This window comes from Scyliorhinus canicula, chromosome 6, assembly GCF_902713615.1.
Source record: "Scyliorhinus canicula chromosome 6, sScyCan1.1, whole genome shotgun sequence".
Classification (NCBI taxonomy): domain Eukaryota; kingdom Metazoa; phylum Chordata; class Chondrichthyes; order Carcharhiniformes; family Scyliorhinidae; genus Scyliorhinus; species Scyliorhinus canicula.
Window position 1 is genome coordinate 176,444,314 of NC_052151.1, and position 24,525 is coordinate 176,468,838.

At 48.6% G+C, this 24,525-nt stretch overlaps 2 protein-coding genes across 2 annotated transcripts in view; one reads left to right on the plus strand and one right to left on the minus strand.

Annotated features, from left to right (window-relative positions):
- Positions 1–24,525, plus strand: part of ddx43 (DEAD (Asp-Glu-Ala-Asp) box polypeptide 43) — an 86,414-nt gene that overhangs the window by 38,425 nt on the left and 23,464 nt on the right. The window contains exons 6-9 of the mRNA XM_038800476.1: positions 2,797–2,953; positions 3,057–3,175; positions 6,525–6,635; positions 10,476–10,617. Coding sequence (XP_038656404.1) covers positions 2,797–2,953; positions 3,057–3,175; positions 6,525–6,635; positions 10,476–10,617 — 529 coding nt within the window. The remainder of the gene's footprint in view (positions 1–2,796; positions 2,954–3,056; positions 3,176–6,524; positions 6,636–10,475; positions 10,618–24,525) is intronic.
- On the minus strand, positions 13,937–14,555 carry LOC119967666 (40S ribosomal protein S26-like). The gene has a single exon (XM_038800478.1). The coding sequence runs from the start codon at positions 14,399–14,401 to the stop codon at positions 14,000–14,002; it is 402 nt and encodes a 133-aa protein (XP_038656406.1). The 5' UTR covers positions 14,402–14,555; the 3' UTR covers positions 13,937–13,999.

The window sequence follows — 24,525 nt, forward strand, 5'->3', positions numbered from 1 at the left end:
TCTCCATCAAAGGCTTTTGGAGAATCAAAACTCCTCACGATGGAAAAAGCTACACAAAGCTCCATTTGTAAAAAAAAAAGCTAAGGAATGTAACACACGTTGTCAAGAATTTTGCCTTGTGACTTGTTTGTAGTCATAGAATATGAAAGTCTAATTGGGAACAGCATTCTCCTGAGCTGAAAAAGCAGGTTTATATTTGATGGGCTCAATATTTTTCAAAGAATAAACAGTTCATAACACTCAGATTTTTAGGAACTAATTTTAGCATCTTTCCTTCTAAAAACATAGCTTCCTAACTACCAATCTTGTTCCATGAAAATCTCCCAATTGGATATAGCTGCTCTTTCCTTCAGTCTCTGAGTCATGATATGCCCATTGGAGTATGGCAGTGTAGACCTTCTTGAGGGTACAGACAGCAGCTTCATTTCTAGAATCAACACTAATGTATTCTTTTAATTCATCTGGCAACTTTTACAAAATGTTTTCATTCAAATCTTTATTTTTAGGTCAAAGAATAGCTTTTGATTAATAGGTGTGTCAAATAATTGACGCTGCATTTTGCCACAGTTCTGTTGTCTGATCCACCTGTCCCGTGCTATTCCTCAGGGAAACCATCTCTCCGGCCTAAGTAACTTTGAGTTCCCTTCACCATCCGTTGTTTTTGTTATCCATCACTAACTATTAGTAGTTGCAGGTGTATCATGTGTTCTGGTCCCCGCACATCCCAACTATCTAATAATAATAATAATCGCTTATTATCACAAATAGGCTTCAATGAAGTTACTGTGAAAAGCCACGTTCCGGCGCCTGCTTGGGGAGGCTGGTACGGGAATTGAACCCGCGCTGCGGGCGTTGTTCTGCATTACAAGCCAGCTGTTTAGCCCACTGTGCTAAACCAACCCTAGCCTGCATCAAGCACTGCCCACCAAATAAATCCTCCCAACAGACCAGCCCCTTAATCAATCAAAACATTCTAGACAGACAAAAATGGGGTAGTATTATAAAGATTATGGACAGCATTCAAATTATCTAGGTTAAGGGAAAGGACTGAGCATCAGTGTGGATATGTGGATAACATGGTTTCCTTCGTATTTGGAAACCCTGTCAATACATGATGAGTGGAGTCAGCAGGGGGCAACCATTGGCAACCAATTGCTGGGTTGTGACCTAAAGGCGATCTATTTAAAATACATTTAAAATGTCCATTAAGCATCCAAAAATCAAAAATTATAACGGCAAAAGTAAAAATAAATGGGAAATAAAAGAATCAACAGGAAGGGTCCTTACAGTATTATATGCAGAAATATCCAGAGAATACAAATAAAACATATATTCAAATTCAAGGACTGGTTCTCTGCAAATAAAAGGGATATGTTTGAGTCTTCTGTCTTTTTTAAATTACCCAAGAGATTGGGGAGCCCATTGTTGCTTTACCCATGGTAACACCTCAACCAATCAGCATTCACTTGCCAATCAGTAACTCTTTCTCCTGTAGTATAAATTGTTGTGATTGTTTGAAATTTGGCATTCTTGCATTTGTCCTGATGACAGCAGGGTGAAAAACGTCAGCAGCATTCAAGCTCTGTATTTTAAATAGATCACCTTTAGGAAACAACCCATAAATTGGTTGCCAATGGTTGCCCCATGCTGACTCCACTCATCATGTATTGACAGGGTTTCCAAATACAAAGGAAACCATGTTATCCACATATCCACACTGCGCCATTGGCAACAGTCGACTATCTTTCTGTCACCATTACAGCTTTAAATATAAACAGCAACTTTTTAACAGTTGGCCAGTCACATTGACAAATCAGTAAAGATTTGGAAAATAATGATTTGGAAGATTCTGGGATTTGGCGTTCTACATCTTTAATCTAGATTAATCAAATCTACTTTCATAATGCTTTAGTTTTTATAAGATGAAGGACAAACTAAATATAAGACACCTTCCGGATGTTGCAATTTCAGACAACTTTGTTACACTGAAAAGTTCCCATCTCCCCCCCCCCCCCCCCCCCCCCCCCGGTCAATATGAGACTGCGGGTATCGCACCCCAGCATGGGTCTGCGAATTAATGTGTATCAGGTGAATATGTATTTTAGCAGCAAATTTGGTGAAGCATTTGTGGTGTGTCCGTTTTGAGCGCGACCTGCCATTTGAGCAGTGAGCCCTGCGGTGAGACTGCCCCTTGATTGAACTTTCTTGGATGAATCATACATGGAGATTTGCAGGGATGCCACCAATGCATGTTTCCCTTATTGTGTTTGATACAATGTGTTACCTAATCTAGTAGACTGCACCTTTCAGTATCACCCATTCTAGTTTGTTGAAGATTCTTTTTGTGGAGGATTTCCATGAGGTTGGCCTGATGTGTCTTTTAGCTAACGGCTGGAAACTCTCTGGTGTTTGAGACCTTACCATGTTCGCACAACTGCTGCATTTCATATCCCATTTTTCACTTGTGTTGAAACTGTCCAGTGGGAGGTTATATCAAAATGCAACTGTGTTCTTGCTTTCTGCTTGATATTCCTCCCTTCAGCTGTACTGATGGTGAGGTAGTGAGTGGTACCTGGATTTTCCAGTTAAGGCAGGGAGAGTTTCACTTTGGCAATGTCCCCTTGCAGGCGGTTTAAAAACAAGAGAAAGTCTGGGAGCAGGTTGCTTATTCCTGTGGCCCCAGGATCTGAATGGCGAGGGTGGAAAGTGATGCATTATTTCAGTTTTTTGTAAAGTTATGATATTTCTTAAAATGTTCATCTCAAACTCTCTGAACTGATGCGATTGTTTTAATAGAAAGTTGAACAACAATATAATATGTGAAGATATGATTGAAGGCAAAAAGCGGGACATTCCTAATCCAGTGCGCACATTTATGGAAGCTTTTCAACATTATCCAGAGATCATGGCAAATATTAAGAGAGTTGGGTTCCAGCGTCCAACACCTATCCAGGTATAGAAACTTCTTATATTCAACAGCTTTCCTGTATACTGACCATTCTTTGAAAGCAAGTGAGATATAATATTGTCATGTGTGGATTGTGTTCATGCTTCAGTCTCAAGCGTGGCCAGTAATTCTACTGGGAATTGACGTGATTGGAATAGCACAGACTGGAACTGGGAAAACCCTGGCGTATCTCTTACCTGGGTTCATCCACCTGGACCTGCAACCAATGTAAGTTACTTGTTTCTCTTGCTTTCTGACATTAACATTCATCTCCTTTCTCTCTTTTGTCTGTCCCATTATTAACCTTTTGTGTCCTCCACTTTCAGCCAGGCCTGAGAGAGCCACACCTCATCCGATACAAATCAACTGAGTACAGGAGCAGTGCACTGTGTGGTGAGGCAAACTCTGCTGCTTTTTGCCATGCTTGTCTCCCCCAGCCTGCTGAGAACTGGCAAAAAAATAAGCCAATGGCAATTGCATTGGCATTACCACTTGGGCAGCACATTCCAGTCCCTTGCAATATCAAGAAACCCAAGTCAAGAGTAGAGCAGGACAGTACCAGGCTCAGGAAGAGCAAGATGAGAAGAGAGGAATGAAAAAGCAGTGGTTTACTCAACACCAAGCACAGATTGTAGGAGAGAATAAGGGAGGAAGTGAGTTCAACAACAAGAGTTGCTGGGATAGGTGAAGATAAGAAATCTTCATTTGAACATCATGAGGATACAGTATTTAAGGTTGTCTATTTACTACTTCAAAAGAATGAAAATAATGTTCTGGAAAGTTGCATGCATTAGTTGCTCAGTCAGGAACATGAGGACATCAATTTCAGATCAGCAACTCATCAGCCGCATAATTAGGGGAGCAATTAGAAGTCTTTTTAATGCCAGTGGATGTTGGGCTATTGAGACAGTGGAACATACAGAGTCCTTCATGCAGAGAAGCTAAATATTTGAAAAGGGAGGATGGAAGCTGTGGTGGAATGGGACTGTGGGGAGAGCTCATTCAAAGAGAGACCACAGGGGCAACATGGAATGGGACTGTTGGGCACGGAGATAAATATAATCTTTTAGACCTGGCACGAGTATGAGGGGCTCAATATGCCTCCTGCGTTGCTGTAAAATTCAGTGGTTCACTGATTATTTGAGTAACAATAAGGTTCAACAGAGAATTAAAGAGATGAACATTTGTGTGTTTTTGACAGTTTTCAGTCAGACTGCCAGATTAACCCTGGGCTTCGCATAAACTGCAGCGTTAGTGCCTTTGCTTAAAGTATTTCTTTGCATTAATTGCTTGGCTTTAGCATACACCATAAGCATGTGACTTGAACAAGTGTAACCCTTTTGCAAAGACTATTATCAATGCCACAAAATGAAGTCTCTTCCCTAGACTGCCTGAAACAGTGAAACTGATTACCTAGCCTGAACTCTGGGCAGTCATTCCCGTGCGCTGGAAACACCTTGAGATGTCATTCAGTAATGCAATTCGCTTCTGTGTTGTAGTTCTCATCTAATCTGTTGTTTCTTTAAAATGAATCATTTGAAGTGAAACACGTTTAGCTCCTCAGATTTTCAGTTTTGCAGCAGGAACTGAAACCAACACTCAGCATGTGATGTGAAACCAGTACAATCGACGCAGCAAAAGTACTTGTGAAAAAATGAAACTATTGCAAATAGTTCCATAGACTATTTTTTTTTTAATGTTCAAGTGAACGTTCAAATTGTATGTACAGGACAAATGGAAACAGTTTCACGTCATTCACAGCTCTCAGCCGTGCCTCTGTGCATAGTCCTCAAGAGATTACTGGTTTAGTAATCATTTAATTGGTGAAATTACCTCGCTGAAATCATTAGTCGGTGAGATTACAGCATGAATAAGGGTAATTATAGGCTTCAGGCTAACAGGATCCTGAAATAAGCAGAAGTACTACAGATTGGAGCTAAACGCAGGGAACTGTGACGTGAAGCACTTCGGATGGACTAATATAAAAAGGCAGTATACTATAAATGTCACTATTCTGAAACGTGTAGATGAGCAAAGAGACCTTGACATGCCTATGCACAACTCCTTAAAGAAGTCAGGCAAGTTGATAAGGTGGTTAAAAAGCATATGGGTTATTTTATAAAGAGAGGAATAAAATATAAAAACAGAAATTGTGCTGGAACTTTATGAATCATCAGTTAAGCTCAGGGCAGCACAGTAGCACAGTGGCTAGCACTGTTGCTTCACAGCTCCAGGGTCCCAGGTTCGATTCCTGTCTTGGATCACGGTCTGTGTGGAGTTTGCATGTTCTCCCCGTGTCTGCATGGGTTTCCTCTGGGTGCTCCGATTTCCTCCCACTAGTCCTGAAAGACGTGCTGTTAGCTAAATTGGACATTCTGAATTCTCCCTCTGTGTACCTGAACAGGCGCTGGAGTGTGGCGACTGAGGGATTTTCGCAGTAACTTCATTGCAGTGTTAATGTAAGCCTACTTGTGACAATAAAGATTATTTTTAAAAATTAGATGGAGTGTTATGGATAGTTCAGGCACCTCCCTTCAAAAGAGATGTAAAGAGATGGGTTATGGAGGAGGTGAAGAAATGACCAAATTGAAATTTTCAAGATGCTGAAAGAGAAAATTGATTTTTGATAACCAATGATCATAAATTCAAAATCATTGGCAAACTACTTAAGAGGGAAGATGAGGAGAATTTTCTTTCGTTGTGTTGTTGGCTTTAGGAATGTTTTTTCTGAATATGTGGTGGAAGCTGATTCATTTTTAAAAGAGTAAGTTGGGCAGGTACTTGAGGATGAAGAATTTGGTGGGCAGCACGGTAGCATTGTGGATAGCACAATCGCTTCACAGCTCCAGGGTCCCAGGTTTGATTCTGGCTTGGGTCACTGTCTGTGTGGAGTCTGCACATCCTCCCCGTGTGTGCGTGGGTTTCCTCCGGGTGCTCCGGTTTCCTCCCACAGTCCAAAGATGTGCGGGTTAGGTGGATTGGCCATGATAAATTGCCCTTAGTGTCCAAAATTGCCCTTAGTGTTGGGTGGGGTTGCTGGGTTGTGGGGATAGGGTGGAGGTGTTGACCTTGGGTAGGGGGTAGGGTGCTCTTTGCAAGAGCCGGTGCAGACTCGATGGGCCGAATGGCCTCCTTCTGCACTGTAAATTCTATATCTAATTTAGGGATGTCGACGAGCATGATTGTTCTTTTGATGCTGGTTTATATGACTGTAATCATTAACCTATGAGGTTACTGCACCCGAACCGTTCCATAGCTTATTATTCAGTTGTTATGCTATGATTGCACTTAATAGTCACTCACTGTTGGCACTGCCAAGGCCTGTACTGATAAATAAGTAGTCTTTTTGGGATGCTTTCACTCTTTAGTAAATCAGGTATGTTCTAAATAATACCATATACTTGACATTATTCACCGTGTTCATATGAATATGTTGATATGAATACTCCAAGGCAAGGCCTCAGGCTTGTGAATAATTATAATTGTTTTGAGAGTTGCTCAGGCTGATCGAGGCTATCTTTCAATCCTACTGGATTATGCCATGCCTGTTCTCCATAACAGCTTTGTTTCTATTTAGGCTGCGAGAGAAGAGTGATGGTCCAGGGATGTTGGTCCTCACTCCAACTAGAGAGCTCGCTCTTCAGATACAGGAAGAATGCAACAAGTACAGTTACAAAGGAATTAAAAGGTACTTATAATAACTGTGCAATAAGTTACGTCAACAGAGAAAACTACTTTCACGTGTCCTGTTGCATGTTTGTACCCATGACCGCCAGATTTGCATACAAGCCTTGCCATAACTTTCCTGATCTAGCAGTCACCGAGTTTACAGGATATTTAGTGGAGGAGGAAGGACAATCTGCCTGGTCAGTGGATCTTGCCTGCTATTTTATCAGATGTTAGTCTTTGGAACATCCAATAATATCAAATCAGCAGCACTAACATCTCTACAAAATGAACATTAAATAGTGTGGTTTGCTTTGTACACACACCTTGCTGTTCCTCAGTCCTACAGCGTTAGAACCAGGATGGAATTTGCCTAACTGAACCACAGCCATAGCATGGTGCCATCTCTCAGGCACTGGAAAATGTTGTGTCCTCTTGTAAACTCCTCTCCCCAGCCTCGGTTCCTTCCCCCAGCTTTTCACCCCAGCTAAACTCACCAAGACCTGTTCTACCAGGCTCCAGTGGCCGCAGACCCTCCCCCCACCTGACTCCCGTTTACTGGCCGGCTTAAACCGACAGCCCCCGCCCGGGTCTCCTTCCCCCTTGTCCAGTCCCAGGGAAACAAAGAAATCCCCTTTAACACATAACCCCAGCCTACACACCCAAGCCCCAAATAACCATCATTACAAATGAAAGTCCCAACTCTTCCCTTGCCCAAATATACAGCACTGACTCATTTAGTACATACACCAACACGCCGTGAAAAAATAAAGTTACATGAGGCTACATCGGTACACGACCATTTCTCAATTCTACCACAGCCCTTCTGCCTTCGCAAACCTCTCCGCCGCTTCCACCGTCCCAAAATAAAAGTCCTTGGATTTGTAAGTCACCCCCAACTTAGCTGGGTACACTATGCCTCACTGCACCTTGCTGTTGTACAGTGCCTTCTTCACCCGGCTGAAGGCCGCTCGCCAACTCCACCGTAAAGTCCTGGTATATGTGTATACCAGCTCCAGCCCACTGCACCACCGGCTTCTGCTTTGCCCAGCACAGGACCGTCTCTTTCATGCTGTACCTACGGAAACAAACAGTCACTACTCTTGATGGCTCATTCACCTTTGGTCTAGGCCCCCACAACCTATGAGCCCGATCTAGTTCGTATCGAGAGGGATCGTTTCCCCTTCCCCTCTGCCAATATCATGGCAAAATACTCCATCGGCCTCGGGCCTTCCACCCCTTCGGGCAGACCCACAATCTTCAGATTCTGTCGCCTGGATATGTTTTCCAGGTCTTGCATTTTGGCGTGTCCTCCCTTTTTGGTGTCTTATTACCCTCCGCAGCTCCTTCGCCATCGAGGTGAGTTGATCACTGAGCTGCGATAATGCCTCTTCCTCTTCCTTCAGTGTCTCACTTTGCTCTTGCTCCTCCGCCGCTGAGCTCGATTCCGCCGCCCTCACTGGGGCAATCGCCTCCTCCACCAACACTTTCAATACCGCCCCGATCTCCTCCTTCATTGCTTCCATGTGCTTGGTGAGCTGTTTTTTACGTTCCACGGCCATCACCTTGGTCATTTCTTCTGCTGTGAGCGTTGCGGCCTCCCCTGGTGCCCCAGCCTCTGCTTTACTTACAGTTCCTGTGCTGACTTTTCCACTCACCAGTGAACTTTCATTTTTCACGGCCGTTATTTTCCTAAACTTGGACATTTCTCCTCACTGTGCCTTCCTACAACTTTTTCAGCCTCCTTTGCACCCGGGACCAGGCGTTAAAACCCTGAAAATTCTGTAACTGAGCGGGAGCCCTCCAACGTGCGGTTGCCTCCCGCCCGATGTCACCAGAAGTACCAGCCTACTTAAGCTTAAGCCCATGCCTCCACCCTATCTTAGTAACCCCACCTAACCTTTTTTTTTATAAATAATTTTATTGAGGAATTTTTGGCATATAAAAACAATGACATTGTACAGTACTGTACAAAAAGAAAAGCAAATAATGCATAGTACAAACCACAACTCCATTCTCGCAAGGGCCTGTCTAATCCACCCTCTACTGTCCCCTAGCCCACCCCCACCCCTCCTGCTGACGATTAATTCTCTGCGAAGAAGTCAATGAATGGCTGCCACCTCCGGGCGAACCCCGATAGTGAACCTCTCAAGGCGAACTTAACTTTCTCTAGACCGAGAAAGCTCGCCATGTCCGATAGCCATACTTCGGTCTTCAGGGGCCTTGAGTCCCTCCATGCCAACAGTATTCGTCGCCAGGCTACCAGGGAAGCAAAGGCCAAGATGTCGGCCTCCTTCTCCTCCTGGACTCCCGGGTCCTCCGACACCCTGAAGATTGCCACCTCAGGACTCATTACTACCCCAGTTTTCAAAACCTGGGACATGATGTCCGCCAATCCCTGCCAGTACCCCCTGAGTTTAGGGCACGACCAGAACATGTGCACGTGATTAGCCGGCCCACCGGTTCATCTGGCACACTTGTCCTCCAGCCCGAATAATTTTCTTATCTGGGCCACCGTCATGTGGGCCCGGTGCACGACCTTATACTGGATCAGACTGAGCCTGCACATGTTGCGGTCGTGTTTACTCTGCTCAGAGCTTCTGCTCAAATACTGTCCTCCATACCCCCCCCCCCCCCCCCCCCCAAGCTCCTCCTCCCACTTAAGCTTCAGGTCCTCAGTCTGTGTATCCTCTGCTTCCATTAGTTCTTTGTAAATATCTGAGACTCTGCCCTCACCTATCTCTCCCCTCGATACTACCCTGTCCTGCCTCCCCTTTGGCAGGAGGCGTGGGAAGGACGGCACCAGCCTGCGCATGAAATCCCACACCTGTAAGTATCTAAAGTCATTCCCTCCTACCAGCCCAAACTTCTCCTCCAGCGCCCGCATGCTCGGGATGCTCCCTTCCAAGAACAGATTACCCACCCTTGCAATCCCCGCCCTCTGCCACAGTCGATACCCCCGTCCATGTTCCCAGAGGCAAATCGGTGATTACCGCAGATTGGGGTCCACACTGATGCTGTCACCTCCCCTATGTGCCTCCTCCACTGGCCCCAGATCCGAAGAGCCACTACCACTATAGGGCTGATGGAGTACCGCGCCGGCGGGAGCAGCATAGGCGCCGTAACCAGGGCTGCCAAACTGGTGCCCCTGCACAAAGCAGCCTCCATCCGCTCCACCTAACCTTTTGGGGCACTAAGGGACAGTTTAGCGTGGCCAATCCACCTAACCCGCACATCTTTGGACTGTGGGAGGATCTGGAGTACCCGGAGGAAACCCACCGAGACGCGAGGAGAACAGTCATCCGAGGCCGGAATTGAACCCGGGTCCCTGGCGCTGTGAGGCAGCAGTGCTAGCCACTGTGCTGCCCTTGCTAAATATTTTCAAGCGTTTTCTCTCTTTTCAGATTTTCACTGTTCAGTATTTTCCTTTTACTTTAGATAACTACCTTCAGTTTCTGCCCAGTTTTGGAACCTTACACCACCTCTGGGAGGGTGGACAGTGACCACTTTCAGACTACACTTCCCAACTGGTTTGCAGGAAGCAGAGGGCTGTGACCTGGGGTGGACTGGACTTGCACATGATCAGGAAATGTTTCAGATTGAAAACTGTTCCATTGCCACAGATCCTCCACTCCAATGATGCATTTCACATGCCACTAAAGTTTAAATGGGAAGTCAGGAAAATCCGGGTGGGAATTCAGACTCCAGATCAGGACAGTGACAGTTGAAATTCAGGCTCCAGAATCATTCATCTGAACAGGGGATTTTATTTATTTTTTTGCACCCTTGTATATGTTTGAATTTCAGTATTCGCATTCTCTTGATTGTTCTGTGTTTAATTGTCAAATGTTTAATTTTGCAGCATTTGTATTTATGGAGGAGGAAGCCGTAAAGATCAGATTAACATTGTTACAAAAGGAGTGGACATAGTTATTGCAACTCCCGGACGGCTGAATGATCTTCAAATGAACAATTATATCAATCTGAAGAGTATCACTTATTTGGTGAGTGAACAGAGGAAGTGAAGCAGAACCTAACCCCGTGTCTTCTCCAAGGAGCTTTCATTTGACATGGGTCCTCATTGAATCTGGTCTTGATCTGGGTGCTTCAAAGAGCCTGCATGTAATTTGCTGGCACTGCGTGAAGCAATCACAAAACTGATTCCGGGCTGAGGAGTTTCTAATTCCCCTTCCACCCCAAAGCTGCACTGGAGTTTAGGATTGTTTTTGGCAAAATTAGGGAACCATGGATGACGGTGGAATTGTGAGACTAGCTAAGATGTAAAAGGAAGCATACATAAGATCTAGGCGACTTAAAACTGATGAAGCTTTGGAGAAATATTGGGAAAGTAGGACAAATCTCAAACGCGCTATAAAGAGGGCTAAAAAGGGTCATGAAATATCTTTGGCTAACAGAGTTAAGGAAAATCCCAAAGCCTTTTATTCGTATGTAAGGAGCAAGAGGGTAACTAGAGGAAGGATTGGCCCACTCCGACAAAAGAGGGAATTTATGCGTGGAGTCAGAGGAAATGGGTGAGATTCTTAATGAGTACTTTGCATCGGTATTCACAAAGGAGAGGGACAAGACGGATGTTGAGGCTGGGGATGGATGTTTAAATACTCTAGGTCAAGTTGGCATAAGGAAGGGGGACGTTTTGAGTATTCTAAAAGGCATTAAGGTGGACACGCCCCCAGGTCCGGATGGGATCTATCCCAGGTTAGTGAGGGACAGGGGCAGCACGGTGGCCAAGTGGTTAGCACAACCGCCTCACGGCGCTGAGATCCCAGGTTCGATCCCGGCTCTGGGTCACTGTCTGTGTGGAGTTTGCACATTCTCCCCGTGTCTGCGTGGGTTTCGCCCCCACAACCCAAAAATGTGCAGAGTAGGTGGATTGGCCACACTAAATTGCCCCTTAATTGGAAAAAATAATTGGGTAATCTAAATTTAAAAAAAAAAAAAAAGGTTAGTGAGGGACAAAATACCTGGGATCCTAACAGGTATCTTTGCAGCATCCTTGAGCACGGGTAAGGTCCCGGAGGACTGGAGAATTGCTAATGTTGTCCCTCTGTTTAAGAAGGGTAGCAGGGATAATCCAGGGAATTATAGACCTGTGAGCTTGACGTCAGTGGGAGGCAAACTGTTGGAGAAGATACTGAGGGATAGGATCTATTCACATTTGGAAGAAAATAGACTTATCAGTGATAGGCAGCATGGTTTTGTGCAGGGAAGGTCATGTCTTACAAACCTAGTAGAATTCTTTGAGGAAGTGACAAAGTTAATTGATGAGGGAAGGGCTGTAGATGTCGTATACATGGACTTCAGTAAGGCGTTTGATAAAGTTTCCCATGGCAGGTTAATGGAAAAAGTGAAGTTGCATGGGGTTCAGGGTGTACTAGCTAGATGGATAAAGAACTGGCTGGGCAACAGGAGACATGGAGTAGTGGTGGTCGGGAGTGTCTCAAAATGGAGAAGGGTGACTAGTGGTGTTCCACAGGGATCCGTGCTGGGACCACTGGTGTTTGTGATATACATAAATGATCTGGACGAAGGTATAGGTGGTCTGATTAGCAAGTTTGCAGATGATACCAAGATTGGTGGAGTTGCAGATAGCGAGGGGGACTGTCAGAGAATTCAGCAAAATAAAGAAAGATTGGAGAGTTGGGCAGAGAAATGGCAGATGGAGTTCAATCCAGGCAAATGTGATGCATTTTGGAGGATCCAATTCAAGAGCGGACTATACGGTCAATGGAAGAGTCCTGGGGAAAATTGATGTCCAGAGAGATCTGGGAGGTCAGGTCCATTGTACGCTGAAGGTGGCAACACAGGTCGATAGAGTGGTCAAGAAGGCATACAGCATGCTTGCCTTCATCGGACGGGGTATTGAGTACAAGAGTCGGCAGGTCATGTTACAGTTGTATAAGACTTTGGTTCACCAAACATTCGGAATACTGCGTACAGTTCTGGAGCCACATCACCAAAAGGATGTGGATGCTTTGGAGAAGGTGCAGAGGAGGTTCACCAAGATGTTGCCTGGTATGGAGGGTGCTAGTTATGAAGAAAGGTTGAGTAGATTAGAATTGTTTTCGTTGGAAAGACAGAGGTTGAGGGGGGACCTGATTGAGGTCTGCAAAATTATGAGAGGTATGGACAGGGTGGATAGCAACAAGCTTTTTCCAAGAGTCGGGATATCAATTCCAAGGGGTCAAGATTTCAAGGTGGGAGGGGGAAAGTTTAAGGGAGATATGCATGGAACGATTTTTACGCAGAGGGTGGTGGGTGCCTGGAATGCTTTGCCAGAGGAGGTGGTAGAGGCGAGCAAGATAGCAACATTTAAGATGCATCTAGACAGATATATGAATGGGCGGGGAACAGAGGGAAGTAGATCCTTGGAAAATAGGTGACAGGTTTAGATAAAGGATCTGGATCGGTGTAGGCTGGGAGGTCCGAAGGGCCTGTTCCTGTGCTGTAATTTTCTTTGTTCTTTGTTCTTTGTCCTGGCTTGAGACAATTCACACTTAACCTGTGATTATCTCTCTCTCTGGATCTGTAAAGACTTAATTACCTGCAAAGGCTTGCATTCAAAGTATCGTCTTGCATCTTTGACTTTGTCTATATATGTTTCTGGAACCTACCTCTTCATTCACCTGAGGAAGGACTGTGCTCCGAAAGCTAGTGATTTGAAACAAACCTGTTGGACTTTAACCTGGTGTAAGACTTCTTACTGTGCTCACCCCAGTCCAACGCCGGCATCTCCACGTCGGGTCTTATTTATGTGTCAGATGGTGTTAATCTGTAGGTGCGCTAATATGTTGTTTGTAACATAAAAGCAGACTTTACAAGACATTGAATCTTGAGACGAGTAAAGAACTTCGGCTGAGTTGAGTTAAGGCAAACCTACATCAAGGCCTTTATGCACAGGGGTGGTTGCAGGAACTGGCGGTAAAGCTTTGACCAATACTTCGAATAATAATATTTATTTGTGTCACAAGTAGGCTTACATTAACACTTCAGTTAAGTACTATGAAAATCCCCTAGTCACCACGCTCTAGCGCCTGTTCAGGTACACTGAGGGAGAATTCAGAATGTCCAATTCACCTAACAGCATGTCTTTTGGGACTTGTGGGAGGAAACCGGAGCACCTGGAGAAAACCCACGCAGGCACTGGGAGGCGTGCAGACTCCGCACAAACCGGGAATCGAACCCTGGTGCTGTGAAGCAACAGTGCTAACCAATGTGCTACCGCGCCACCCATCTCCATGCGCTCGCCAAATTTTGCCACATCTTTTTTTAATCTTTATGCTGGATCCCTGCTTGACAACCAAGTTTTTTTTTTAATGGTCCAACATTTTTATTATATTTCAAACCAAATTATTGGATTCCCAATGTTTACATAGGCTTCGGAGGGGGTCCACGTGGGAGGTTGGCGCCTGGCCTGAAACGTGGTGGTGGAGTTCGATCCTTCCTGGCCTCCCGTGAACGATTTCTCACCACTTTGCTATGGATAGCACAGCTGACACAGTAATGCAATTTCACGTATAGCTTGGGCAACACATAAGCATCAAAGACACTGGCCTCCGAAATATCTCGAACTGCAGCAGCCTCCACAATGTTGCGGATGACAAATTTCTTAATCGCTTTGTCCTTGGGGACGCAGCAGGCACAGTTTGTGCATCGAATGGGCTGGACGTGGCCACGGCCCTTCTTGGCACGTCCGTTATTCCTTCGCTTCTTAGTCATGTTCAGCACGCGTCCCAAAGAGGACGGCCAGGCGGCGCGCGCTCCTTTCATACCTCCGCCTCAACCCCGGGAGCCCGCCAAAACCTCCTGCCATTACACAATAAAAACCACCAGCGCTCCGACAGCCCCACCACAACCAATCTTCCCCATGGCTTTCCGCTAAAGGTCTTTTCCAAAAGCCATGGGAACGCAGACTAGCCGGGACTCCTTTCCTTGACAACCAAGTTGATTGACAGACTTGGCTTCCTGTCAGGGAGCGAACATGACTGACACAAGTAGGGAACCTGAATCTTGTCTGGGGGTGTGGGCAAGGTCTAATCCCTGACTGCTGAAGGGGGTGTCTGATGGCAGGGAAGGTGGTAAGCAGAGTGGGCGGAAGTAATGGGCCCGACTGGAGCAGTCCTCCTCTTCCTGGCCCTTCTGTGAAGAAATCCTCTACACCATTTTGGAAATTGCAGCTGGACAGATTGAAATCGCAAAGACTTATTAAACCTGAGGCATGCAGCCTCATTGTAATATTTAAATACACCCCACCGCACCGCAGGAGTGGCTTGAAATGCCTAACCATCCTGCCCAGGGATCAGTCCTGGATTTTGATTGCCTGACCATCCCCACACCAGCATCAGTCCTGCATCTGTTAAAGCCAAAGTATTTGCAACTTTTAACATTTTTAGATCTCTCCCAACTCCAACCCATCATTTTTGGTTTTAAAGTTACCCCTCACTCAGGATGTTGATTTTATTGTTGTTAACACTCTTAAGTTTGAACCTCCCTTCCTTTCCCTTTCAGGTGAAACACTTTGGGACATATTAACATATATCTTATCCATTTCATTTCCTGATTAATTTGTTAAATATTTAAACATACCTGCAGTAAATCGAAAACGCGTGCATGTCTGTTATTTTGACCAGATGATATCTTCTTACTTTAAGTATTTTCCGAGCAACATAACATTAAAACAGGTTATAAATAGTTTCCCAACCTCTTTAATACTAAATCTTGCTTTGTGTGTTTCTTTCAATTTGGAAAGGGGAAGAGTTTAAAGCATCTTCCAATCTAAATTTTGTGAGGGTGATACAGTGGTTAGCACTACAGTAGTCCCCCTTTATAACGCGGGTGTTGGGGTCCAAGACAGCCACCCGCGTTGCATCCGAGCCGCGGATATCCACGATGGGGGTTTTTAATTTATTTTAAAATCTATGCTAGCGCTTCCCATTGAGAGTCTACGGGGGGCGGGGGGAGAGGTCAGACCCCCGTAGACTCACAATGGGAAGCGCTAGCATAGATTTTTAAATAAATATAAAACCCCCATCAAGGATCTAATTAAAACAGTGTCAATTTCAGCGGCCGGCTCACTTTGATCCGGAGAGGGAAGCTGCTCTCTCACTGAAACAATCAGCCGGCCGCTGAAATTGACACTGCCGGCTGCTCTCTCCCTCCAATCCAACTTTTAAGTTTTAATGTTTCTGATTGGAGGGAGAGAGCAGCGGGCAGTGTCAATTTCAGCGGCCGGCTGATTGTTTCAGTGAGAGAGCAGCTTCCCTCTCCGGATCAAAGTGAGCCGGCCGCTGAAATTGACACAACTGACAGTTGGGGTCCATAAGCCCCCCCCGCGGTATATTGCGGAGCGCGGTATAACGGGGGACTACTGTATTGCCTCACAGCGCCAGCGACCTGGGTTCAATTCCAGCCCTGGGTCACTGTCTGTGCGGAGTTTGCACTTTCTCCCCATGTCTGTGTGGGTTTCCTCCGGGTACTCCGGTTTCCTCCCACAGTCCAAGATATGCAGATTAGATGGATTGGCCATGCTAAATTGCCCTTGGTGTCCAGGAATGTGCACATTAGGTAGAGTTATGGGGATTGGACGGGGGTGTGGGCCTAGGCAGGGTGTTTTTCAGAGGATCGGTGCAGACTTCATGGGCCCAATGGCCTCCTTCTGCACTGTAAGTATTCTATGAAGCAACCATTGCCCCCCCCCCCCCCCCCCCCCCCCCCGGCCCCCGCATTGCAGTAATAAGGATGCAGTGCTGTAGGGATTTCAGTCAATGTTTTCCAAGAACAAAGATTTGATGGTTTGTTCCAGTACATCGCTATCCTCTTGAGTATAGTGTCACAATACTAATTTTATTTTCTTAAGAGGGGAAGATATGCAGCCAGTATCCCATTTGCAGGACAGAAAAAACAGAAGATTATAGAAATGCTCAGCATGTCACAGAAATAAAAAGTTGGACATGAGCTAACTGAAAAGTTTCTGAGGGTCATTTGTGATGTTTTTTTCTGGGAGTTTCACGCTGGCTCTGACAGCGCATTCCCCATCGCTATCTAACGAAACATAGGCACTTTTTTGGCCCTGGGGAGTTTCTCACCGGTTTAGCCCACGCTCAAAATTATTTTCATCACTAGGGAGCTGAACTTGCTGGCCAGACCGGCCTCTCCGAGATCGGGCTCTCCGAGATCGGGTGCTATTTTGAAAGGGTGCCTCGATCTCAAAGTGAACTTTACAGCCCCCACCAATTGGCAATGTCACACGACACACACATGGGCATTACTCCCCCCCCCCAACAAGTGAGGCCCCCTTCACCCCCTCACATGCTCCCTCATTCCAGCCCCCATCCCCCTTTTTTTTTAAAATAATTTTTATTGGAATTTTTTGAAAAATTATATATCAACAGAACAATAATAACAATAATAATAAACACCCCCTGGCACCCGTAACAACGCATATAAAAACCCCCCCCACCCCCTCCAAACCCAATAAACAACAAAATAAATTAACAATAAGCAAATGAACTTAAACACTATCCCCCTAAACCCCCCCCCCTTCCCTCCCTTCCCCCCGGGTTGCTGCTGCTGACCTAGTACCTTATCGTTGAGCCAGAAAGTCAAGGAAAGGCTGCCACCTCCTAAAGGACCCTTGTACCGACCCCCTCAGGGCGAATTTGACCCTCTCCAGCTGAATGAATCCCGCCATGTCATTAATCCAGGTCTCCACGCTCGGAGGTCTCGCTTTTCTCCACTGCAGCAAGATCCTCCGCCGCGGCGGCTACTAGAGACGCAAAGGCCAAAACATCGGCCTCTTTCGCCTCCTGCACTCCCGGCTCCACCACAACCCCAAATATCGCGAGTCCCCAGCCTGGCTTGACCCTGGATCCCACCACACTCGACACCGTCCTCGCCACCCCCTTCCAGAACTTCTCCAGTGCCGGGCATGCCCAGAACATATGGGCATGGTTCGCTGGACTCCCCGAACACCTGACGCACCTGTCTTCGAGCCCAAAGAACCTACTCATCCTAGATCCGGACATGTGGGCCCGGTGCAGCACCTTGAACTGGATGAGACTAAGCCTCGCACATGAAGAGGAGGAGTTCACCCTCTCCAGGGCGTCCGCCCATGTCCCCTCCTCAATCTGCTCCACTTCTCACTTAGCCTTCAGCTCCTCTACCGACACCTCCTCCACCTCCTGCATCACCTGGTAGATGTCAGACACCTTCCCATCCCCGTCCCACACCCCCGAAAGCACCCTATCCTTTACCCCCCGCGGGGGCAGCAAAGGGAACCCCTCCACCTGCCGCCTAGCAAACGCCTTGACCTGAAGGTACCTGAACATATTCTCCGGGGGGGGAGCTCAAACTTCTCCTCCAGTTCACCAAGGCTTGCGAACCTTCCGTCAATGAACAGGTCTCCCAACTTCCTAATGCCCGCCCTGTGCCACCCCAGGAACCCGCCATCCATGTTCCCTGGGATAAACCAGTGGTTCCCCCGCAGCGGGGCCTCCACCGAACCCCCCACTTCCCCCCTGTGTCGCCCCCACTGCCCCCAAATTTTGAGGGTAGCCGCCACCACCGGGTTCGTAGTGTACCTCGTTGGAGGGAGCGGCAGCGGCGCCGTTATCAGTGCCTTCAGGCTCGTGCCTCCACAGGACGCCATCTCCATCCGTTTCCATGCTGCCCCCTCCCCATCCATTACCCACTTACGTACCATCGAGACGTTTACCGCCCAATAGTACCCAGAGAGGTTGGGCAGCGCCAGCCCCCCCTCTATCCCTGCCCCGCTCCAAAAAGACCCTCCTTACCCTCGGAGTCCCGTGCGCCCAAACAAATCCCAGAATGCTGCTGTTCACCCTCCTAAAAAAGGCCCTTGGAACGAAAATGGGGAGGCACTGAAACAGAAACAAAAACCTCGGGAGCACCGTCATTTTAACGGACTGTACTCTACCCGCCAACGACAACGGCAGCATGTCCCACCTTTTAAATTCCTCCTCCATCTGCTCCACCAACCTAGTAAAATTGAGATTGTGCAGAGTCCCCCAGCTCCTAGCCACCTGAACCCCCAGGTACCTAAAACTCCTCACTGCCCTCTTTAGCGGGAGCCTACCAATCCCCTCCTCCTGATCTCCCGGGTGTACGACAAACAGCTCACTCTTGCCCAGGTTCAATTTATAGCCCGAGAAACTCCCGAACTCAGCAAGAATCTCCATCACCTCTGGCATTTCCCCCACCGGGTCTGCTACATACAGCAGCAAGTCGTCTGCATACAGCGACACTCTGTGCTCCTCCCCACCTCGCACCAAACCCCTCCACCTCCTCGGCTCCCTGAGGGCCATGGCAAGAGGCTCAATTGCCAACGCAAAAAGCAGGGGGACAGGGGGCACCCCTGCCTCGTCCCACGGTGGAGCCTGAAGTACTCTGACCTCCTCCCATTTGTCGCTACACTCGCCATCGGGGCCTCGTACAGCAACCTCACTCATTTAATAAACCCCTCCCCAAACCCGAACCTCTCCAACACCTCCCACAAGTACCCCACTCAACCCTGTCAATGGCCTTCTCCGCATCCAATGCCACCACAATCTCCACCTCTCTTCCTGCTGCCGGCATCATTATCACATTTAGCAGCCTTCGCACGTTAGTGTTCAGCTGCCTCCCCTTCACAAAACCCGTCTGATCTTCATGTACCACCCCCGGCACCCAGTCCTCTATTCTAGTGGCCAAGATCTTCGCCAGCAACTTGGCGTCCACATTCAGCAGTGAAATCGGCCTGTATGATCCGCACTGCAAGGGGTCCTTATCACGCTTCAGGATCAGGGAGATTAGTGCACGAGACATCGTCGTGGGCAGAACACCCCCCTCCCATGCCTCGTTGAAGGTCCTAACCAGCAGTGGACCCAGCAGGTCCGCATATTTCTTATAAAATTCAATCGGGAACCCATCCGGTCCCGGCGCCTTCCCCGACTGCATGTGGTCAATCCCTCTGACCAGCTCCTCCAACTCGAACGGTGTCCCCAGTCCCTCCACCTGCTCCTCCTGCACCCTTGGAAATCGCAGCCTGTCCAAAAAACTCTCCATTCCCCCTCCCACCGCCGGCGGCTCCGACCGGTACAGTTCCCTATAGAAGTCCCTAAAGACCTCATTGACCTCTGCCCCCTGCCGCACCACATTCCCACCCCTATTATTCACTCCACCAATCTCCCTAGCCGCGTCCTGCTTACGAAGCTAATGCGCCAGCATCCTGCTCGCCTTCTCTCCATACTCATAGACCGCTCCCTGCGCCTTCCTCCACTGTGTCTCTGCCTTTCTGGTGGTCAATAAATCAAACTTGGCCTGCAAGCTACGCCGCTCCCCCAGCAATCCCTCCTCCGGGGCCTCCGCGTACCTCCTATCCACACTCAACAGCTCCCCTACCAGTCTCTCCCTCTCCCTCCTCTCCCCCCTCTCCCTATGGGCTCGGATTGAGATCAGCTCCCCCCTAATCACTGCCTTCAGAGCCTCCCACACCATCCCCACCTGGACTTCCCCAGTATCATTGACCTCGAGGTACCTCTCGATACATCCCCGAACCCTCCTACACACCTCATCAGCCAACAACCCCACGTCCAGACGCCAAAGCGGGCGCTGGTCCCGCACCACCCCCATCTCCAGATCCACCCAATGCGGAGCGTGGTCCGAAATCGCAATAGCCGAATACTCGGCCTCTTCCACCCTCGGGACCAGTCCCCTACTCAAAACAAAGAAATCAATGCGGGAATAAACCTGTGCAAATGGGAGAAAAAAGAGTACTCCTGAGTCCTCGGCCTCCCGAACCTCCAGGGATCCACTCCTCCCATCTGGTCCATAAACCCCCTCAACACCTTGGCCGCCGCCGGCCTCCTGCCTGTCCTTGAACTAGAACGATCCAATAGGGGATCCAGCACCGTATTGAAGTCCCCCCCCTATGATCAGGCCCCCCGCCTCCAGGCCAGGAATGCGGCCCAACATACGCCTCATGAAACCAGCATCATCCCAATTTGGGGCGTACACATTAACCAACACCACCCTCTCCCCCTGCAGCTTACCGCTCACCATCACATATCTGCCGCCACTATCAGCCACAACCTCCGACGCCTCAAACGCCACCCTCTTTCCCCACCAGGATCGCCACCCCCGGTTCTTCGAGTCGAGCCCTGAATGGAAAACCTGCCCCACCCACCCCTTCCTCAGATGGACCTGGTCTGCCACCTTCAGGTGGGTCTCCTGGCGCATGGCCACGTCCGCCTTCAGCCCCTTCAGATGCAAAAACACCCGGACCCGCTTAACTGGCCCATTCAACCCCCTCACGGTCCACGTAATCAGCCGGATCGGGGGCACCCCTCCCCCGTCAACTAGCCATAGCCCATCGACTGCTCGCCTCTGGCCAGCACCCATTCGGCCCGTTTCCCACAGCGATAGAACCTCACCCCGACCCGCACCAACTCCTCCCTGGCCAATCCAGCAGCAACCCGGTATTCCCCCACCCCGGACCCCTCCTAGCCGCGACATTCCCTCCACAGTACTCCCGTGAGCCAGCTGACTTCTGCTGACCCCGGCAGCTCCCGCCCCAACTCCGGCCCCTCCCGATATGAGGTCCCCCCTCCTCCCCTGCATCAGCTTCTTGGCACCGCTTCGGCCCGGGAAAACGGGTCTAATAACCACGCCCCTCGCCACCAGCTCCACACCCCTCGTCCTGCAGTGCGGGAAACCAGAGAAAAGCCCGTGCTTTCACACTGCCCCACCCCACCAATGCAGCTCCCAAACCTCAGTCCCAACCCAACCACCAACTCCGTACAAACAAAGACACAGATCAACCACAAACCCCAGTACCCCCCTTAAAACACAAAACCATAACCCACGTCGTCCGAAAGCGAGAGAAAAAACAGAAACAAACAGAATGACCAGCAACAGCATAGACAGTGATACAGAAATAGAAAAATTACCACAGCCCCCAATCTCTAGTTCGAGTCCAACTTTTCAGCCTGCACAAAGGCCCACGCTTCCTCCGGGGACTCAAAGTAGTGATGCCGGTCCTTGTAGGTGACCCACAGGCGCGCAGGCTGCAACATGCCAAACTTCACCTGCTTTCCGTGGAGCACCGCCTTCGTCCGGTTAAACCCGGCTCTCCGCTTGGCCACCTCCGCACTCCAGTCCTGGTAGATACGCACTACCGAATTCTCCCACTTACTAATCCTCACCTTCTTGGCCCATCGCAGCACACACTCCCGGTCACTGAACCGATGGAACCGCACCAGCACCGCCCGCGGGGGTTCATTCGCCTTAGGCCGCCTGGCCAGTACTCTGTGGGCCCCCTCCAGCTCCAGGGGCAGATGGAAGGATCCTGCCCCCACCAGCGAGTTCAGCATCACGGCCACAGAGGCCGGCAAGTCCGACTCCTCCAGCCCCTCCTCGAGGCCCAGGATCCGCAAGTTCTTCCTCCGTGACCGAAACTCCATCTCCTCGAACTGATCTTGCCACTTTTTATGGAGCGCCTCATGTATCTCCACCTTCCCCACGAGGGCCGAAACCAACACCTCGCGCTCAGAGGCCTGCTGCTGTAACTCAAGTATCGCTGCACCCTGGGTTGTCTGGGTCTCCAGCAGCTTACTCGTCGTCACCTTCAGGGATTCCAACAACTCCCCTTTCAGCTCCGTAAAATAGCGCAGGAGGGCCGCCTGCTGCTCCTCCGCCCACTGCCTCCACTCCTCAGGGGCTCCACCGGCCGCCATTTTGTCCACCTTCCCCCGCTTTTCCAGGAGAGCTACTGCCGTTTTTCTCCTCGCCCCACTCCGAGTCCGCACCATAAATCCCGGGGGGTTTTGCTCCAGACCCCTTTATCCACCGGGAATCGTCGAATCAGCGCCGTTTGGGGCCCTGAAAAGAGCCCACAAGTTCTATTAAAGCGGGAGCTGCCGAACGTGCGGCTTAGCTCAGCATAGCCGCAACCGGAAGTCTTCACCCATCCCCCTTTCATTGGCATGGTCCCCCCTCAGGCCCTGAGCCTTGGCAGTGCTACCTGGGCACCCTTGTACTTCCACCCTGGCAGTGACCCTGTCATCTTGGCAGTGCCAGGTTTCCCACATTCCAGGGAGAGAGCCAGGGGGCCACCCTGCACAATCCCCAGCCATCCAGGGGCCTCCGATGGCCTGCGGAAACCCCCCCCCCCAGGGTGCCGTTGTGCCAGGTTTGTTTGGACCAGTACTGAACTGCACCTGGCTGCGGACTTCCTGGGGAGGCCGTTAGATCGCAGGCAAGTTGTCCTTAATAGGTTTGAGGCCTATTGTGCAAGTGGACCTTGGCCCTGCCCATTGTGGGCGGGTTCCTGATCCCAACATCTCACGGGACTTGGGTAAATCCCGCAAGGCATTGTGGCTGCTGGGAAACCTGTGGGACAGTTCACCCAGCAGCGGGTAGATCTTGCCCGTTAACTCTGTTTCTCTCACTCTCCTGCGATGCTGCCAGACCCACTCAGTATTTCCAGCAAATAATGCGGCTGTCAGGACTGTCCATCCAACAGCGCGTTTCCTCAAATCGGCCATCCGAAGGGCAGCACGGTGGCCTAGTGGTTAGCACAACCGCCTCACGGCGCTGAGGTCCCAGGTTCGATCCCGGCTCTGGGTCACTGTCCGTGTGGAGTTTGCACGTTCTCCCCGTGTCTGCGTGGGTTTCGCCCCCACAACCCAAAAATGTGCAGAGTAGGTGGATTGGCCACGCTAAATTGCCCCTTAATTGGAAAAAATAATTGGCTAATCTAAACTTATAAAAAAAAAATTTTTTAAAAATCGGCCATCCGACAGTTCTCTGGGCACTTAGTAACTATGCTAAGACTGGCTAAATTAATATATACGGGACCCTGGCCACCAACAGATAGCGGGGACTTTCAGACCCTCAGTCCAGACTGGATTTCAATCCAGTGTCCAACTTTGTCAGGTTCTCAGTTTATAATGCTGGGCACTGTATTCGTGATTCACATTAGTTTCTATGTTTTGCTCGGTTTAACCAGACCTTAATAGAATTTTAGTCTGGATATATCTAGCAATGTTAAATTGGAATCAGAGGTGGCGGCAAAGGATTAATTCACTTGTAAATAGCTGGTGAACTTTCTGGGACCATGTGTTGTAGTGCATTAGTTCCCCAGCAGGTGGCATTTTCTTCAAACTTCTCACATGAATTTCAACTGCATTCAGTTTTTGAGAGGCAACTATACAGATGTATATATGTATATAGGTAGGGGCTGGTTTAGCTCGCTGGGCTAAATCGCTGGCTTTTAAAGCAGGCCAGCAGGACGGTTCGATTCCCGTAGCAGCCTCCCCGGACAGCCGCCGGAATGTGGCGACTAGGGGCTTTTCACAGTAACTTCATTGAAGCCTACTCGTGACAATAAGCGATTTTCTATTTTTCTATTTCTATGCCAGGCAACTTTGGCAAAGAGGCTGGTCTTTATGTCAGTCTGGATAGTGAGTGTGGACTGATTTTTCCATAGAGAATTGGCACTGAGAGCACAAACTATTAGTTAGAAGTCAAGGGAGGAATACCCTTTCCTATTGGCTCAAGGGCATTGAATTAATCTATACATGATGACGAGTCAGTCTTCCTGGACGTTGTTGCAGGCATTCCTCAGGATAGTGTCTTAGGCCCAACCACCTTCAGCCATTTCAGCAATCACCTCGATCATGAGGTGAGACGTTCACTGATGACTACAGTGTTCAGTCCTATTTGTGACTCTGCAGAAACTGAAGCAGGCCCTTTCCATATGCAGCAAGACCTGGACAAATTCTGGATTGTGATGATAAGTGACAAGTAACATTTGTGCCACACAAGTGCCAGGCAATGACCATCTCTAAAATAGAATCTAAACACCACCCTTTGACACTTAGCACCATTACCATTGC

Bases quoted from the DNA above. Each gene is read 5' to 3' on its own strand.
- LOC119967666 (XM_038800478.1), bottom strand. From the start codon at position 14,401: ATGAAAGGAGCGCGCGCCGCCTGGCCGTCCTCTTTGGGACGCGTGCTG.